Below are 19,780 nucleotides of genomic sequence, written 5' to 3'. Positions count from 1 at the left end.
CCACTTTGTTCCATCAGCTGTCCTCATCACCGCTGACAGTGGTGTTTAGTTTGTCTTGTATTTCTCCTCAGGAGACAAGGGGCTGTTGTGGAGCACAGGCTGTTTGCATCTATCTCAGTACTCAGAATGATCATTTGTCAACTCTTTTCCTTTGACAAAAACATGTTTTTCAGTTTTCTCCCCCCATAGGCAGCAGGTCTTTACTTCTCTACCTCATTTTCACTGTTTTTGACTTCTCAAAGCTGACTCTTTTCCTCGAAGGTACCGTAGGTGCAGTGCCTCATGGGATAAGGAGTTACCCTGAGCTTTGCTTCTGTACAACACAGTCATGAGTTAGCAAAAGGAAATGTGTGATTTTGTCATTTTTCATTCACTTTGCATTTATAATCCTGTATTTATGAGCTATGTAGCAACGTGTACAGCTAAAGCCTTATGAAAATATGGAAGTGACTGCACATTTTATTTAACCTTAAACCTAAACAATATTTGAACTGATCAGTTTAACCGTTAGTGCAAGGTCAGTAATCTGTAGTAATCTGTTACTAATTACAATCCTGTTTACTAATAATATATATTATATATTAGAATTATATGACTGCTAATGTCATTAGAGATAATATAATCACTACATACTACTACTACGACATACTACATACTACTACTACTACATACTACTACATACTACTACTACTACTACTATTGCTGCTGCTACTACTACTACTACTACTACTACTACTATTGCTGCTGCTACTACTACTACTACTACTACTACTATTGCTGCTACTACTACTACTACTACTACATACTACTACTACTACTACTACTATTAGTAGTACTACTACTACTACTACATACTACTACTACTACTACTGCTACTACTACTACTACTACTACTACTACTACTACTACATACTAATACTACTACATACTACTACTGCTACTACTACTACTACTACATACAGGGTGGGGAAGCAAAATTTACAATGAACATTTAGTTGTTTTTTCTCAGCAGGCACTGCGTCAATTGTTTTGAAACCAAACATATATTGATGTCATAATCATACCTAACACTATTATCCATACCTTTTCAGAAGCTTTTGCCCATATGAGTAATCAGGAAAGCAAACGTCAAAGAGTGTGTGATTTGCTGAATGCACTCGCCACACCAAAGGAGATTTCAAAAATAGTTGGAGTGTCCATAAAGACTGTTTATAATGTAAAGAAGAGAATGACCATGAGCAAAACTGTTACGAGAAAGTCTGGAAGATACTATTAAAGAAGAATGGGAGAAGTTGTCACCCGAATATTTGAGGAACACTTGCGCAAGTTTCAGGAAGCGTGTGAAGGCAGTTATTGAGAAAGAAGGAGGACACATAGAATAAAAACATTTCCTGTTATGTAAACTTTCTTGTGGCAAATTAATTCTCATGACTTTCCATAAACTAATTGGTCATACACTGTCTTTCAATCCCTGCCTCAAAATATTGTAAATTTTGCTTCCCCACCCTGTACTACTACTAATGCATACCTTTACTACGACTACTACATACCACTACTACTACTACTACATACCACTTCTACGACTACTACATACTACTACTACTACTACTACTACTACTACTACATACTACATACTACTTCTACTACTACTACTACTACTACTACTACATACCACTACTGTGACTACTACATACTACTACTACTACTAATAATAATAATAATTTAATAGTAGTAGTAGTATATTGTATTTCTTATTTAATGAGGAACTTATTCAAATTGCTCTGTACTTACCTCACTTTATTTGCTGAATATCTCTGTAAATGTCATACCCCATACCAACTCCTGCCTGTCATGGGCATCTAGAGACTAAGGTTGTCTCTCAGAAAAAGGTCATCATTTTTCCACTTTGCAGACACTGTTGACTTTACCATTCTCTCTACATTACTCCTATGTGTCATATTTTGGCTGTATACATGACAATTTTCTGCAGCCACTTGGGCTGGTTTTCTGTTTGTGTGACTGCATAGCTGCTGCTGCTGCGATGGGGTGATTCTTACATGGACAATTTGGTTTTCTTCATTTCAGATCTTAGCAAATATTTTTGGGTTTTAGGCTGCTTGTCAAAAATATGAAAGCTGATGGTATGTTTTGTTTGTTTTTTTTTTTACTGCTTTGTGAGCTTCTATGAATCAGTAAACTATTCATTCCTTAATTGTGAAAAGAGGTAAGTGGAATTAAACAGCTAATTTTTAGTTACCTCCATAACTGGCAGGAGAATCTTTATTGAATGTATTGTTTGACCCTGTGTGGATTTGTTCTTTTTTTTTTTTTCTGAATAAAAGCCTTTTTTTTGTATCAAGGAGCTCTAAGTTGACACTAACTCAGCCCACTTATAGAGAGAAAAAGAATTCATGAAAATTCAAAGGGTGTGCAATTTATCAAGGTCCATTTAGTAAAAACAAGTGTGGAAGGAGTTTCAGAGCCACTGCTGGTAATGCACATCCAGACATTTATTTGTGTCTGCAAATAATTTGGCTATTCTTCAACACCAGAACATTATTGTTTTGTAAATGACCCGGTACCCAAATGTATTCACAAAATACGTGTGTTATAGCACCCCAGAGTGCCTCTCTACGTGCCAGTAAAATATCGCTTTTATTCCTAAAAGCACTTTGGTTTTGTTTTCTCCACCAACCCCTCCATGTTCTCTGTGGAAATGAATTGCATGTCTTTTATCTAAAAATGATGGAAATTGCAGCAAAATGTTACAAAAAAATATTACTGAAACTTGACTGAGAAATATATATGTATAGAGTTGCATACATTTCCTGGCAATAAGACTCAGTAATTGATAAGGTTCTTATCTAAAAAATTATTTACCGGAAATGCTCTTTATCAATATGTTGTTCCTGTTGTGTTATTTAAGTAAACCTGAATAAGTGAGTCATGAATATTATTTGAACTATTAACTTATAACACTTTTAAAGATCTGTTAAAGCAGTATGGCTTCTAAACAACTTTCATCTGACTGTTTTTTGCTAAATTTGCTGAAGTGCATCACTATACACAAACATGACTCTGTAATTATACAATTTTATGCTTACCTTTTGGGGGGCAAGTTGTTAAGCTTTGCTACTTCAGATTTTGGTCAAACTGAACTCCGTCTATTCTATCTTTACTCAAACTACTACCTTAGTTAAATAATAATGTTTGCTCAGAAACGTCTAGTGCATCCATTTCTCTACAACACTGAATATGAATTAAACATCATTTACGGACATTCATGTATGGTGATGTGATGACCCTGTGTAGCACTTCCATGGTTTTACAGAAAAAGGCAGAATGAAGCCTAAGTATATAGCTGTGTTTTACCCCAGACCACCAGAAATCTTATTTTAGAACTCTAAAAATACCCTGTACAGTCTCATTTATTTATCCAAGGGCCCATTCTACATATTTGCACAGGGGGCTCTGTGCAGATGTCATTCCTCAGGCTATTAACCTGCACAGAGAAAGACACGAGCATATCCTCTTCCTTGTAGAGACTATCTAGCCCTCACCATTCCCTAAAGACCTGCTGCAGAGGAAAGACCCAAGCAGCATGAGAAGTGTGGGAGAGATGTTTTAAGGGCTGTGTGAACATCTATGCTTCATTCTTTTGGAAATCCTATACTACAATCAAACTGATTTCATTCAGTTTTAATTCTTTGTTGAGCCAGATCTTCTTTCACAATCTTTCATTAAAATAAAGAGCTATAATTACAGAGTATATTTAACTGTGACATGTAAATTAGCTCAATAATTAAACTTTCTGTACCCCATTAACTGAGTTTCCAAACAGCTTTGGCTTATGTACCTATAAAGCTTGTGACTGAGAGTTTTAGTCTGTGTAGAGAACCAGTGAAAATGGGTAAAGAACCGCTTTTGTCTGCTTTTGGGCTGAACTTAACGCCAGTTTAGATTTTTGTTTTATTGATTGATCTACTGTAGTTATATGGTTGATTTACCCTGTGTTTTATTTATGGAATTTGGGAATTTGGACCAAGATGGCAGCATTTTCTAAAAAACAACAGTTTAATCAAAGTAGGGTGAGGTCATGCTCTGTTAGCCCTTATAATTTCCCATGTCTATTCCCTTAATAATGTTTGAATGAAATAATGTTTTGATGCCAGAGTAATCCAAAAATCTTGTTCAAAAATATTGCCATGTCTGTGGAGGATGTGAAGAAAAAAATGACCTTACTACGACCCTGTTACTCTGCACTGCCTTAAGTACTCTCTTGGGCCCCTTGGGCCCTGATCCTGCAGGGAAGAGTGTGGAGGAGATCAAACAAAAATCAATAACCACACTATCCACAACTCCCTGCCCAATTACAAAGCCTACCAACTACAGTTTGTCTCAGCAATTCCACTGCCCATCTAATTATTTCCTTGCCCCTTGTCCCATGCCTTCAGTTTATGAGACACCAAGAATCCAACCTCATCATAGCTGAGTGTGACGGGTTAGGTTTTTATTTCCACCTAGCAGTTTGTAAGTAACTATGGGGTCTGTGTGGGTGCACAAATACTAAGCATGTCTAGTGTCCACAAAGAAAGTAAATGACTTAAAGGTACTGTATAGTTTCAAAAACAAGAGGTTATACAATGATATCCTTTACATCAGGGGTGACCAACCCTGGTCCTCAAGAGCTTCTATCCTGCATGTTTTAGATGTTTCCCTCTTCCAGCACACCTGACAGATCATTATCAGGCTTCTGCAGAGTTTGATGATAGGTTTATCATTTGAATCAGGTGAGTTGGAAGAGGAATACATCTAAAACATGCAGGATAGCGGCTCTTGAGGACCAGGGTTGATGACCCCTGCTCTACATCATTCTGTATGACTCACTACAATAATGAAGTGATGTATTTACCTGCAAAGGCACTGCACTCTCCCTGCATTGTCAAATTTTTTCCTTCCTGTGTTCAGAATGTTTGATATGAAACTTTGGACAGTAATGGTATTGTGCAGGGTGCAAGACTTAGCTTTATGAAAAAGCTCTCAGTGTGCTGCAAGTCAGTGTGTTGCGGATGGAAGGGCAACCAAGGATGGTGTTGAGCCAAACATACAAAGCTACAGCGGCCGATCTGTGCAAGAGGAAACATTTGCTTAGGTTGTGTTCACTCAGAACATTACTGCAGGGTTGAAATACTCTGGAAATTACATTTTCAGTCTCTGTTCCATGGCTTTACTCTTGACCACTAGTGCTGTCTCCCTTGTTCAATGTGTGACAAATGCCACATAGTATGTCATTATAATCCTGATGTTTAAATTCTTCTAGATACACAGCTTAAAGATACTGAGATTCTGCATGTTTTTAAGTGAATCCACACACACTGGTCAGTCCCTTTTACATCTGATAATGCAATAACTCAAGGGAAACTTGACAGATGCTCTAACATTTGGCATAAACCAGTTCAGCCTTTATTTGGACTGAGGGATGAAGTGGAGGCCTAAGGTCAAGGTCACTGTGCTCTTATGTTTCTCCATTCATATGAATGCAGAATCTCAGGAACACCTTCAGGAATTCACATTTGGCTCAAACATCCACTTGGATTCAAGGATAAACTGACTTCTGACCTCACACACTACATTTTTGGCTGTGACCCAATACTTCAGGGCATGATGCAGGTATAATGGATCTGATTAAACTTGTTTGAATGAACTCCCTGCAGAAACCCAAAACACCAGTGAAATGATGCCACTAACGAATGCTGCTTGTCTAATTAGTGTATGGCACTGCCTATTTCTGCTGGCTTAGAAAAGTCATTGTATCACCAATGTGGTTCATATTCATCCTCAGTGAACTGTGAATGGCCTGTACATTCATTGTTTAAAGGTAAGCCATCTAATGGTTGACATATTTTATTTGGAACTAAAGTGATCAGCTGAATGGCAGATTGAATCAATGCTGTTATGAGATAAAAATACACTTAAAGTGCAAAAGCAGTTTAGATTTCAGGGTAATAACCATAAGACAACTCATGTGCTGCGTCCAGGAGTGAAAGTCCTGTCTTACTGCTGGGCAACTGCTGCTGTTGAAGTATTTATTTTCTACATGATGCTACACTCATATTCCATTCCTGTCCTTTGTTAACAGTACAATAGCCACTATAACTTACTTTCTACAAAATACTGAAACAAAAAATGGATTTGACATTCACAGATGTGTTTTATTTTCAGCTGAGTTAACATGTATTTTATAAGATATTCTATGTTTGAAGAGTACTTAGAGAACTACCAGTTTATAGGCAGGAAAAACAGTCATGATGAGAGCACATGCGGCGAGAGTGGACCCTTTCATTGAATATTTATCAGTTCAGTGTAAATTAGCATTTAGCATTCCTTTTTTCTTCAATCACTTGTCTGGCCATCAATGATGGTTTGAAAAGTGACAAGTGAGCACCCCCCTACCTCAGCCAAAGAGCAGTTTTATGTTTTCATTAATAAAAAGAACATCTTGAACTTTCATGTGCTAATGCAGCTACTGTTTGTACAAGGAATTAATTTGAGGTGGAATCCACTTGAAGTGCTCCCTCAGTGATAAGGCCGCGAAATAATGGAAAGCCAGTCTAAAGCAGCTTATATTTCAAGTTTTATAAGCATGAAAGTAAAGGAGGAACAAAATACGTATCAGAACGGCAGAGCTGTTCTGTTCTGCTTCTAGAAAGAAACTTTGTTTTAAAGCTGAATCATGTACTCTAATCTCACAGGACTTGTTAGGTGCTACCATCGCTCTATACCTTCTACAGGGAAATCTGCAGAACCTGATGTGCCCAGTTTTCCAAAAATGCCCTTTCTTCAGGATGTTTCCATTTATATCAGTGCAAAAAATAATGTCTCAGTAATGTTAGACCCTGTGAATATGAGCCCTCATGAAAAGTCCAAACTAAAACTTTATGGGTCTTTACCTTAGCCAAATAAATGTCCACAGAGACAGGGAAGTTATTGTAAAAAACTGAACCAAACAAAGTTGTACACTTTACTTTAAAGGGGTCATATTTTGTTAAACCCACTTTTATTAGTCTGTGGTACATTTATTTGTGTATTTGGGGACCCTAATAGTTCAAAAAGTTTGAATTGGAAACCTCCAGGTGCTGCAAAGCTATTTTTATATTCATTCTGGCAAAAACTGTGTGGATTTCTGCAACCCATTTTTATTCCTTAATTTGTTACAACTAACACTAGTTATGTCACGACATTTGCAGATATAAGGTCAAGACCTCCAACCAACATTTCTCCGAGTATGCCATAATTGTTTGTCAGTAGCAGCGGTTGTAGTTCATACTGAAAATATGTCCAAACTTTGAGCCGATTACCTAAAATGTTCAGTTGTTGGTTGTTTTAACGAACAATTAACAAAGTGGCTGAATGGGACAGAAAGCCCGGTCACCAACCTGGAGGGGGTGGGGTGTGAAGTAACTCATTTGCATTTAAAGAGCCAGCGCTCAAATCGGCCTTTCTCATGTCATTACTTAGAAATAGGGTTGAAGATGGACCTGTGGAGTTTGATAGATAGATAGATAGATAGATAGATAGATAGATAGATAGATAGATAGATAGATAGATAGATAGATAGATAGATAGATAGATAGATAGATAGATAGATAGATAGATAGATAGATAGATAGATAGATAGATAATTCATCCCAAAGGGAAATTTACAGGTTCTAGCAGTATTAAAAACAAGTTATATGGTAGACACTAAGGACTACACAATAGTAAAGTACTAAACAATAGTTCAAAATAACAGTGCTAGTATTAGAACAGTACTTCAACGACAGTAAAAACACAATTTAAATTTCCACTAAGACTCTGTGCAAAGGAGACTGTTGTCTTAAGAGAGTCTGGGCAAAGATTATAGTGCAATGTGAATGAACAGTGCATGTGTTTGTGTGTGTGTCGTACAGTCCAGGAACATGAGGAGTGTTCATATTAATTACTTAAGCTTAAACTTCTCCCCCTTTGAGTAGAGTTAGAGAGCCGGATGGCATGGGGAGAGGAAAGACCTCCTCAGTCTGTCAGTGGAACAGGACAGTGACAGCAGCCGGTCACTGAAGCTGCTCCTCTGCCTGGAGATAATGCTGTGCAGTGGATGCTGTGGATTATGATAATGAAGAATTCAGACCCAAGCATAGCATTTACAGTTTATGTAGACCACAGGGAAATGTTTTAAAATGCATAATTCCATATAAAAAAGCAAAATATCACTCCTTTAATTTTTATTCAGGCAAATGTTTTATTTTTTAGATTATTTTTCATTATTCTTATTTTCTATTGCATTGTTTCTTTATTTCTTCTTCACCTCAGTATATTTTCCAAAGTAAATAAAAATGGAAGGAAATACAGATTTTTTTCTTGGGGGAAAAGGGGTGTTCTTTAAAGTGTTCCTTTGGCTTACAGTGACTTTGAGGTTGAATCTTTTAAGTGTGCTATTATGTTGTTGGTCTAATTTTTTTTCTGTTTTGTCCTCAGTACTGATTTTATGAGCACTTCAAACATTTGCATAGTAGCCTACACCACGGAGTCTTCAACTCAAAGGACATTAATTGAGCGATGCAGGACTAAGGAGTAATTTCTGACTTCTATTTCAGAATTTTCCATTAAATTTAGATGCTGATCCCATCTGTGTTTGGCATTGTTCTGACAGTGTGTATGCACTATACTTCTCTTTGGCATTTGATCATTTATTGATAGGGTCTGAAATACAAAATTAAACCTATGTGTGTATGTCTGCATGCATGCATTCGAGCACATCAATATGCAATATGCAGCAGTCCGTGTCTGACTCTTGACGAGCCAAGCCAATGATGATACACAGATGTTTCTGACAGAAAAATGCACCAATAATTGATGTAGCTGAAATGACTAAAACTTACAATGTTGTTCTGCAGACAGCAGCAAGAAGAGCGTCACTGCTGTCATAATTGGGCTGAGAGACAGATGGTGAGGAAAGATAGGACAGTGTGACACGAAGTCGGTTGTTTCTTTTGAAGAAGCTTCCTTTAGTGTGAGTGTTTGTGTGTGTATACATAAGCATGTGTTTTCATTCTGCTCGATCATCAGTTTCTACGTGTGACATTCCTGTTGTAGCGCTAAACACGAACCTACCTGTCACTACTTCTACTTTGCTTGAAACTAGATCGTCAGCAAAGGCTATTGGGAGTCTTTGCAGCAAGGATCTGTCACTTGACAACAATAATAGGAACAGTCCCTACTCTTGGAGATATGTCATGAATTTGCAATAGTGTAAGAAATGATTTATGGTCTAAAATGCTCAGGCTAATATAGTCGAAGACAACACTGAAACACAGGATTGGGAAATGGAGCTACAGTGCAAGGCATGAATACAAAGGTACTCATTACCATAGTTTGTTTTTCTTTAAGTACAGCCGGGTCACACCTCAAATGCTATATTTGTGTCATCACTCTGCATCCAATATAGTAGACTAGACAGTAATCTATGTGTAGATTTAGGGGTTGGATGACGTCAACCAGAAACTATATGTTGCCTGTGATAGCAGTTAAATGGCCGACAGAACGAGCAGAAATGAATGTAAACAAAGTCTCAGTGAAACAAACTATATTTACATAATTGATCATACTGAGGTAACTGCATAGTGCCCACATTGTGTTTCTTGTATTGCTCGACATTTAGCATATGCAAAAAGTGGGAAAGTAACAGACATTGGCTGTGCATGAGTGGAATAACAAAACATGGTGTATGAAAGGTTAATGAGCCCAGAGAAGTGGAGTGGTCTCCGTCTAGTGAGACTTCCCACTCTTAGAGGACTGAGACGAGTAAGAGAGCAAGATCAGCACAGCAGTTTTAACGGAACCAGTGTGAGGAGGGGGTTTAGGCTGTCTGCAAATGGACAGACAGACTGTGAGAATCTAAGATCTGCTCAGCTGTGGGAAAAGAGGAGAAAGGGGTTTATCTAGAGGTAGAGGTGGTAGTGAGGTCCACAGATAGAAAATAATTTTCACTTTAGATTGGTAAAAAAAAAAGGACACTTCTGAGATTACTGGCATGCCTGTGCTTGTATCTCCTTTGTTCTATATATCATACATACATCTACATAGGGTCTTAAGTGTTATTGAGTCCTGTTTTAAGAATAACAGTGTTCACTTCTCACCTTCAGAATTTAATTAACACTGAATGTATTACTATAAGCACCAGGGATAAACCAATTAGCAGATCAGATATTCACATTTTATGTTTATTGCTATCAATATTTTTAATAAGTGAATTTATATAAAGACTCTCGCTGCTTGTGATAATCACTCTGATATTAAGTAATGGCTGATTGGCAACACCTAATGAGTAAGTCAATCATTACTGACATGAGAAAAAGTAATATCAATTACTAACTTGTTTGCGATCCCTCCAGTTCAATGTGAAAATGAACAGTAATTATAGTTAAAATATTATTGGACTGCGCTTTCTTTATTTGATTTGGTAATTTAACAACAAAGCAGTGTGTATTCAACTCACATTTCAGATGAGTTGTTAACAGCTCCAACAAATAGGAAATAGATAGTTTTTATGCATTTGTGGTTCTTACATGGGTTTATTTCAATAAATGTGAAAATCACCTTCTGTCTCACCAAAAGTCAAAGATTATTTAACATAGCACACCATAGAAACAGCTGAATATATCAGAACTTTCTTTAGATTCATCTTCACTTTCTAATTAATAATATGATTAGTCCTCAGTAGGGCTGCACGAATCCAGATTTTTTCCAGTAAAAACTCGATTTGCGATTCTGATTTGTGGGTAAAACTACAAAAGACAACAGAAGTTGACATGTTGTTTTTGTGTACAGCCCGCAATGCAATGCACTGTTCCCATTCTGGCCTGTAATGAAGTTTGAGGTGCAGAAATAAGCTGGTTGTGCTGCTGTCTTTGCCTGATACCGCCTTCAGGCTGAGTTTGCAGTGAGGAATAGTTTGGTCTTCATTGGAAACTTCGAAGCCACACCAATTCCAGACAACCAACTTGCTTTTGCTATTTTTAGTCATGAACTTCTCACTCTCCTTAGCAAATGCCATTTGTGTACTGGTGTGTGGAGACCAAAGACTATTAGGAGGAGGAGGAGCCTACGGTAGTCCGGAGGTTCACGGCCCGGAGACACAAGAGAGATGACATTCGATTTGATGATTACCCTTTTTTAAACATCATCCCAATTAAATGATGTAATGTCAATTTAAAATTGATTAATCATGCAGCCCTAGTCCTCAGATTTATCGAGTGTCACTGTATGTAAAACTGGATATAATAAAGTAGAATTAGTACTACATCCAGCTGCTCCAACACTAACATGCTGCTTCTGCACAACGCTTAGGCAGTAATAATACAATTATGCCACTTAGAATTATATATGAGTCAGAGGAACCAGACATGGACTTCTAGTAAAAATTACTGCCTTTTCCTGCAATGTGATAAATAGGATTTTTCATGTAGAATTTTTATGTCTCTGTTCCATGGCTTTGCTCTTGACCTCCAGTGCTGTCTCCCTTGTTCAAAGTGCTATGAGCTGAAATATGTGCCACCAGAAACTGAATTTGAATAATGAAAACTAAATCTGAATTGTCTGAAACTGAGTTTTTTAGTTTTGAACTTAAGTCCAATAAACTTGAAACTGAATGTAAGGTTATGAAATTGAATTCTGTTTCTCTCAAACTACATTTTATCCTCACTGAAAATTCACCTCTGTATTTTCACATTCAATTCAGTTGTGGTTTTTGTATTGCTGTGACACTTCTGGGCCAACAAGCATTTCTTTCTCCGTTTCCTTGACAATCACTGTTACATGCTCAAAAACATAGGTGCTGATTGGACGAAGAGGAGTCCTGTGTATCTGCGCTCGAATGCTCTTCCTCAACTACCCGGATGTCTCTCACAGTAAATTGAAATTGAATTTTGAGAACTGAATTTAAATTGTGAGAACTGAATGTGAAAATATACAGAGTTGAATTTTCAGTGAGGATAAAATGTAGTTTCAGAGAAATTTAATCTTACATTCAGTTTCAAGTTTATTGGACTTAAGTTCAGAAGTAATACATTCAATTTCAAAATGTGCAATTCAGTTTTCATGATTCAAATTCAGTTTCTAGTGGCACATATTTCAGCCCATAGAAAGCCTACTTTGAACAGAAACATCAGATTATTATCCTGATGTTAAAATTCTTATAGATGCACAGTTTAAAGATAATTAGATTCTGCATGTTTTTAAATAAATCCACAGATTGTTTGATCAGTCCATGTTACATTTGCAAGAGAAACCTGACAGATGCTCTAAAACTTTGCATGACTGATGGTCTTACTTACTTACAAGTGAAGGATCTGAGTCTTAGCTCTCATTACCACTGTTCAGGTCACTGCTGAGCTGTGAGTGGGTGCTGTCTGTGTTGTCACCTTCTCTTTCCTCCCTCAGTGAAGCTATATCACTGCAACCAACACATACAGTGTCATACATAACTGAGACAACAGTAAATGTACCTCTAATGTTAGCTCTATTGTAACTGTAATCATCTATTTTTTTGGTCCTCTATCACTGAGTCTCTAGCTGTTTATTAATTTATTACATAATTGAATGAATCTCACATCCACTTTGAAACCACTTCATAGTGAGTGTCCCTAATAGTAACTCCATATTCACACTATGCCATGTGTTTTGACTCAAGGTCAGAAGTTGAATAGTCCATCAAATGCTAAATAGTGGTGATAGTAAATGTCGGCAAATGTAGATATTAAATTGGACAGGCCCATATTTACATGAAGCCTGATTTTTGTTTATCTAAATACAGATTATCTTTCATCTGGAGTGAGAGGTGATTTATTTATATTTTATAAATGTTTTATAAATGAACACACCCAGATTCACGAGGCCTGTGGCATCTGTTTGCTTTCACCATATGTCATCTGCACTTGCATTAACAAATAACCAAATGGCAGTCAGTTGCTTGAATGTTAACACAAATGTCACTTCTCTTACAGGAAAGAAAGTTGTGTGCACACCCCTTCCTTGAGATCTACAGAGATGGTCAGATCCATTACATGGCCCCCTTGGCACGCCAGGGCGATTTTTACGTACCTGAGATCCGGCCCCTGGAAAAAAGGCTGTCGGAACAAGAGGAATCACACAGTGATACAGGCGTCTCCGGTATGTGGTCTTCAAATTGGATTATGGATGAATAAATATATACAGTTTGTCTTCTACTTTTTTTTTCATTTTCTCTGTTTTCAATATGGAGTTAATAGGATCTTATGAAACCAACTTGTGTTTATGTATAAGTTTTGTTTTGTTTTTCCAAAACAATATTCAAGACCACATATTTTGACTTTCAAAGGTTATTTAGTATTTGCTGGATATTCATGTTGCCTCTCTGTTTGACCTCACCTAAAACCTTGAATATGCACCTGTTTCCTCCCCGGTCTGCCCTATTTCTTTGACCTGCTATGTTTCCTGCACACAAAGTAATTCATTAATGATAACGTTTTCATGGGACTTTCGTTGGACAGAAATAAACCTCAGATTTCATACATCCATAAGTGGTTGCTCCTGTTGTTAGCTTCACTAGTCACCTACAGATGGCTTGGGCTATATTGCTAGTTAATAGTAAATGACTAGCTAGTAAATGAACATCAGCTGATGTTATTACTTATCAGCTAAAATTTGCTTAGAGGTCTTATTTATGTCTTTGTGCATAAGAAATCAATATAAGTGAATCCCCAAAGGAACTTGGTGTTGGTAAATGCAAGTTATGCAAATTTGCAGGATTTCATTTATGTTGCAACATGTTCATGGTCATATGAACTATGTTTTCAGGTCAAAAATGTCCAATTTCATTACAATTAATGCTATATTTTCATGTCACAAATGGCCAAGTTATATTTTAATGGAATTTACCTGAAAAACAAATATTCTATTCTTTTAGATTCCCCAATTTTTCTTACAAGATTCTATCCTACATATCACATGTTTTATTTTTACAGGTTGCAATATGGAGTATGGTGCTGATCCTGCTTATGTTACGCCAATACATACATTAAGAATGTCACACGTCACTTTTAAATCAACAGTTTTCTAATAATAAGCATTTTTATGAAGAAACGGTGACATGGCTGCCGAGCATCAGTATGATGGGATCTGTAACAACCATGTCACATCCGTCCACTGCCACATTTTGTTTTTTTGTCAGGCCGTTATTGTTTTAGATCCACAATACTAACATTTATGAATAAGAGGAGAATTAGCAATAGTAAGTATGTAAGTTTATTACTAATAAAGTACTGGAACTGACCAGATCATCATGGGTAATGTCACGTCCGTCCACTGTCATGTCCGTCCACCAGCAAAAGTTTTCACATACACGTACAATTCAGTATCCAATATTTCTGAAAATATAGCTTCCACTGTCAAATAATATCAGTAGTCTGTGCACAAATGTATTAGCATTATTTCAACCCAGTTCTATGCATTTCTTACAACTGTTTTTTGTTTTTTTTTTGACAAAAATGGCCACTCATTTGACCTCCTAAGTAAATTTTAGCCGTTATATGTTACTTACCAGGGATGTAGAGTTTATAACCTGTTGCGTACACTTTGAATAAAAAATTCCTGACATTAATTCTCTTTTTTTTGTTGGTGCTATGACCAAGTATAAAAGATGAAATGGACAAACTTCCAAATGCATGCTGTACAACACATACAACAGAGGGAAACACTAGTAGCTATTGGATTTACCAGTGTTCAAAATGTTTGTTTTATTTCTTCACTTGATTGCTTGGCCAAATGGGTCAGAAATCTATTTGCTCAAAGTGAATTTTTACTTTCAAAAACTATCAAAAAACTCCGAAGATTAAAGTTGATAATAATGTTTAATCTGCATGTGAGCTGAAAACTCCAGCATTTTATATCATGAGCTCCAGTGAAATCAATGTGTTTAATTTTTACTGCCTGATCAGTAAAGTGAGTTTCAGGATTAACCAACCTGACATGAAATTTTATTTAATTTTTGCAATTATGTCTAGAGATGTTCACTATATGTATTTATGTGGATGGATCCCTGCCATCTGCAAATCTACAGCTCATTGTAAAAGCCTGGCTTTAACCTAGAAAAAATGTTACATTTTGGGAGAGAAGGTTGGAAATTTTCTCAGTCACTTTTGTTCTGCTACTTACTTGTGGTCGTAAGAAAACAGTGTGTTCAAGCAATATTGGTTTCGGCATTCTGCTGTGGTTGTTCTTGCCTTGTTGGGACCCAAGGGAGCTAGACCTTGTTTCTACTGCTGTTTTGTTTATGAGCAACCCTCCACAAGAAAACTGTGACTGACACATTCTTAGGTGTTAATGAAAATCCCAGACACAGCAGCCTCTGAAGAAATACTGATACCACTCAGCAAGGGGGTGTCCACGGCTATATGGGCGCCATATGGAAAATTCTGAGTGTAGAGATCCACAAGCACTTGATACTAATTTATCCTCAAGAGACGGAAAAGCTTTTGAAGGGGTATTTTCATGGAGCCAATATAGGATGAAGAAAGACAATGCAAGCCTAATCATGAGTTGACATGTTGCGTGAAAATACGTTTTTTTGTTAATAACAGCTTTATCACAGCTGGAGAAGAGACCACTTTAGAGCAGGTCAGTACATATAGATCTAAAAATGAATTGAAACACAGCCGAGGTGAAACTGTAATTGTGTAAAATGTAGAATCAAGAAAGAGTGCAACATCTGTTACTATATGAATTTGAATGTGGAGTAGATGTCATGAGGCTTGTGTAACAATTTGCATCTATTTGCATCTATCAAGATTTTAAAGACTCTCTATATATGAAAAGCTTTTAAAGACTGAAACAAATTCACTTGAGTAAATTAAATAAGTGACAGTGTCTAAATTACATCAACCTGCGCTCTTATTTCTTTATGCAAAATGTTTTTGTTCTTGTGAAATCTCCCCTTAGGCGACACAACATTGTGCCTTCCCAGTCTGGCTACAGTCTGCATCTCCACATTTTTCTATAAATTGAAGCCTTGGTGACAAATCCACTGTTTTTTCATGTGTCATGGATGCGGTGCAGAATGGAAGTGACATGTGGGTCCATGAATGTGAATGATAATGTGACAGGTAGTCATGCTGCTGTCAGACCCAGATCAACTCCAGCAAGGTCACTGGAGCATTCGGGACACAAGAGGCTACTTTGGTCTGTTGTTCCCCTCACTCTCCAGCTATCCCCGACTCCCCATTATACCAAGCCTGTTTCAGTGACCGTATCAACCCCCAGCCCCCTCACACTGTATACTGTAGCTCCTCAATCTGTCAGGCAGCAGGCTAGAGACCATACACCAACACAGATCACATTACTACACAAGTGGGTTCTCTTTAAGTGGGTGTACTGATGCATTTCCTATCAGTATTTCATTAATAAGATTGCTCCTGGCCTTCAGTTGCCGCTGAAGTCCACATCAAGTCTCCAGACAGTTGAGTCAAGTTCAAGTCAACCCTGGAATCTTATCAAAGCCAGCCTCAAGTGTTTAAGTTTCAGATCTGCAAAAGCAGAAAAAAATTAATTGTTTAATATGTGGACATTTTTTGCACACATTTTGATCATAGTGTTTGCAACCATTTAACCTCAACATGGAGAAATTATATTATTAATGTTACAAAAAACCCTTCCTTCTTACTCACTTTCACACTTGTGGTCAGATGCTGCTGAAGTGGGTGTAAATGTCAGATCACTGGTTTCAGAAAGTTTTTTTTTTTTTCTTTGCCAAAGCACATTTCCTCCCAAATATCAACTCAAGTTATGTGTGAAAAAATGTGGTTTTGCAGATCATATTGTGATAACTGGTTTAAATATCTATCATCAGAAACCATCAGAAAAACTTTTTCACACAAATATCGAATACTGATCAAGTGCTGCCAGGGTTTTGGCCATTACAAAGACATTTCAGCACATAATGACTGGATTGAAGTCACTACAGTGGTTTCTAATTAATTTAAGAATTGATTTAAAGGGGTCATATTTTGCCAAACCCACTTTTATTAGTCTTTGGTACATTTATTTGTGTATTTGGGGACCTTAACAGTTCAAAAAGTTTGAATTTGAAACCTCCAGGTGCTGCAAAGCTATCTTTTTGTTAATTTTGGCAAAAATCGAGTGGATTTCTACAACCCGTTTTAATTCCTGCTTAATTTGTTCTGTCTATAACTGGTTACATCATGACATTTGCACATATAAGGTCAAGTGTACACCATAATTGTTTGTCAGCAGCAGCGGTTGTAGTCTATGCTGAAAATATGTCCAAACTTCGAGCCGATTACCTAAAATGTTCAGTTGTTGGTTGTATTAAAGAACACAAGTGACTGAACGGGACAGAGCGCTCAGTCGACAAGCTGGAGGGAGTGGAGTCATGTGCATTTAAAGGGCCAGCGCTCAAGACAACCTTTTTAGGGTCATTACTTAGAAACAGGGTTGAAGATGGACCTGTGGAGTTGAATTATGAAGAATTCAGACCCAAGCATAGCATTTACAGTTTATGTAGACCACAGGGAAATGTTTTAAAATGCATAATTCCATTAAAAAAAAAAAAAAAGCAAATATTTCTCCTTTAAAAATGTTATTGCTTGTCTTGAGATTACATTGTGAGGTACCATAGTATCTGTCAGACATGTGGGCTCTGAACCAGTCTGGACCCTCATATCATCTGGATCACAATCTGAGACTCCACAAATTGGGTTGGGAGTACCTTCAGGTTTTTGTGCTTCGAGCCAATGAAACATGCAACCGTATCACAACAGGGGTGCTGCAACAATGTTATCTTTTAAGGAAAAGTGAAAACATCCCTTTTCCTGTGCATTCCAAGTCAAATTCTACTAAATGATCTATGATTTTATTGTGTTTGCACTTTTGTCTTTGTGTCTTGTGTCTTCGTTTTAGTAGTATTTGTTCAGTTTGTGTTTGGCTGCTGGTTTTGTATTTTGGCTGCGACTTGCCCCTCACACATTGTCCTTCTGTGCCTGGTTGTAAAAGCGCTACATGAATCTAGTTTTGTTTGTTTTCTTGCTGTTACATAAGCTTAAGTGAGTACATTAAATGTCAACTTCTTTATAATCACTGCAGTGTCGCCTCTCTAGGTCCAGTTATCACTCCACCGTCACTCACTCATATGGATGTAGGGACTAATGCCTGTAGGCACCACTGACCCCTCACCCCCAATTCAGAGACAATTTTGGAAAAAGAAGATATCATGCATGTATATTTCAGCCTAAATGGGATTTTTCTTCCCCATTGACTGATTAAATTTTGTAACTTGCTTTAGGCATTCAGCCAGCAGAGAAAAACCAACATGAGACCCAACCCATTGCACTTTCAGAGCTCAGTGTGCATATTTTTAATGTCATTTTTTCTGCTGCCTCCATCATTCATATGCACATGAGGTGGGTGTAAATTAATCATCAAGAGCTCTTGGCTACAGTCAAATTTGGTTGTTTTTTATTTGAATTTTGAATGTGTTTTTATGAAGATAAATATGAGTTCATTCCACACTGTACATTATGTTTAGCACTGATTTGTAGGCCCTGCAGTTTTCTTCTTGTAGACAGCTTCTGCTCCACTTGTGAATTGAGTTAGAGTCCACTGTGTGCAGTATTATTGCCAGAAGTGAGTCATTTATGAGCCAATCTCCTATGCAGCTTACATTCAATTAGTTTACTTTCCTGTGGTCCAGACCTTGTTAAAATTCCAGTATATGCACAAGTTTGGCCTCAGTCTTAGATTATTCTCCCTGTATCTCCACTCAGTGTGTACTGATGTTTTCTAATTTCTTATTATGAGGATGTGTGGTATAATACAACACGAGAATTAATGGTTTTGATATTTTGGTTAAATGCATCAACACTGACTTATCCCACAGAAATATGCACTATATAAGAGTGATTAGTGTTTCATACTTTTTACATACTTATCTAAAATCTCATCCTTTTCTAAACACCTGCTGGCGACCAAAAGCAACTACTGATCTAAAATGTTTATTTCCCCACCCTCCGAAGGGAAGGCAAGGGTGTTGTTTTTGGTTCGGTTTGTTTGTTTGCTTGTTAACACTCTAGCAGCAAAACTATTGGTTGAATTCATATCAAATTGGGTTCATAGATTGCCAGTGACCCAGAATAGATGTCATTATATTTTGAGAAAAGTTGGTCAAAGGTAAAATCTTTTATGAATTTTTAAAATCTTTTTTTTCCCATTTACTTATAATGGGTGAAATTCCAAATGTCTATAGAAGCAAAACTACTGGTTGAATTCATACCAAATTAGGTTTCTAGATTGTGAGTGACCCAGAATAGATGTGATTACATTTTGGGAAAAGTAAGTCAGAGTTCAAATTTTTAATGTATTTATTAAAATCTCGTTTTTCTCCCATTTTCTTATAATGGGCGAAATGTCAAATGTCTATAAAGACATCCATTTTGTTTCAGTTTACTTCAAACGTGTCTCACACACACACACACACACACACACACACACACATATATATATATATATAGAGGCAATTGATATGCTGACATCACCACATAGACATGATGACATCAGTTGGATCAATGCCAAAATAAGCTACAATTTGTGCGAGGGGTGGGGTTTGTTGTGCCTGGTACCACTTGTTAACTTTTTAATCAATCAATCAATCAATCACTCAATCAATCAAATTTTATTTATATTGCGCCAAATCACA

At 37.0% G+C, this 19,780-nt stretch overlaps 1 protein-coding gene across 1 annotated transcript in view; it reads left to right on the top strand.

Moving 5' to 3' along the window:
- The window catches only part of tex264b (testis expressed 264, ER-phagy receptor b), a 40,904-nt gene that overhangs the window by 15,819 nt on the left and 5,305 nt on the right, over positions 1-19,780 (top strand). The window contains exon 3 of the mRNA XM_030133413.1: positions 13,041-13,206. Coding sequence (XP_029989273.1) covers positions 13,041-13,206 — 166 coding nt within the window. The remainder of the gene's footprint in view (positions 1-13,040; positions 13,207-19,780) is intronic.

Source organism: Sphaeramia orbicularis, chromosome 5 (genome assembly GCF_902148855.1).
Source record: "Sphaeramia orbicularis chromosome 5, fSphaOr1.1, whole genome shotgun sequence".
In the NCBI taxonomy this organism is placed as follows: domain Eukaryota; kingdom Metazoa; phylum Chordata; class Actinopteri; order Kurtiformes; family Apogonidae; genus Sphaeramia; species Sphaeramia orbicularis.
The sequence above is the reverse complement of the archived record's forward strand: the minus strand, read 5'-3'. Positions and strand labels throughout refer to the sequence as shown.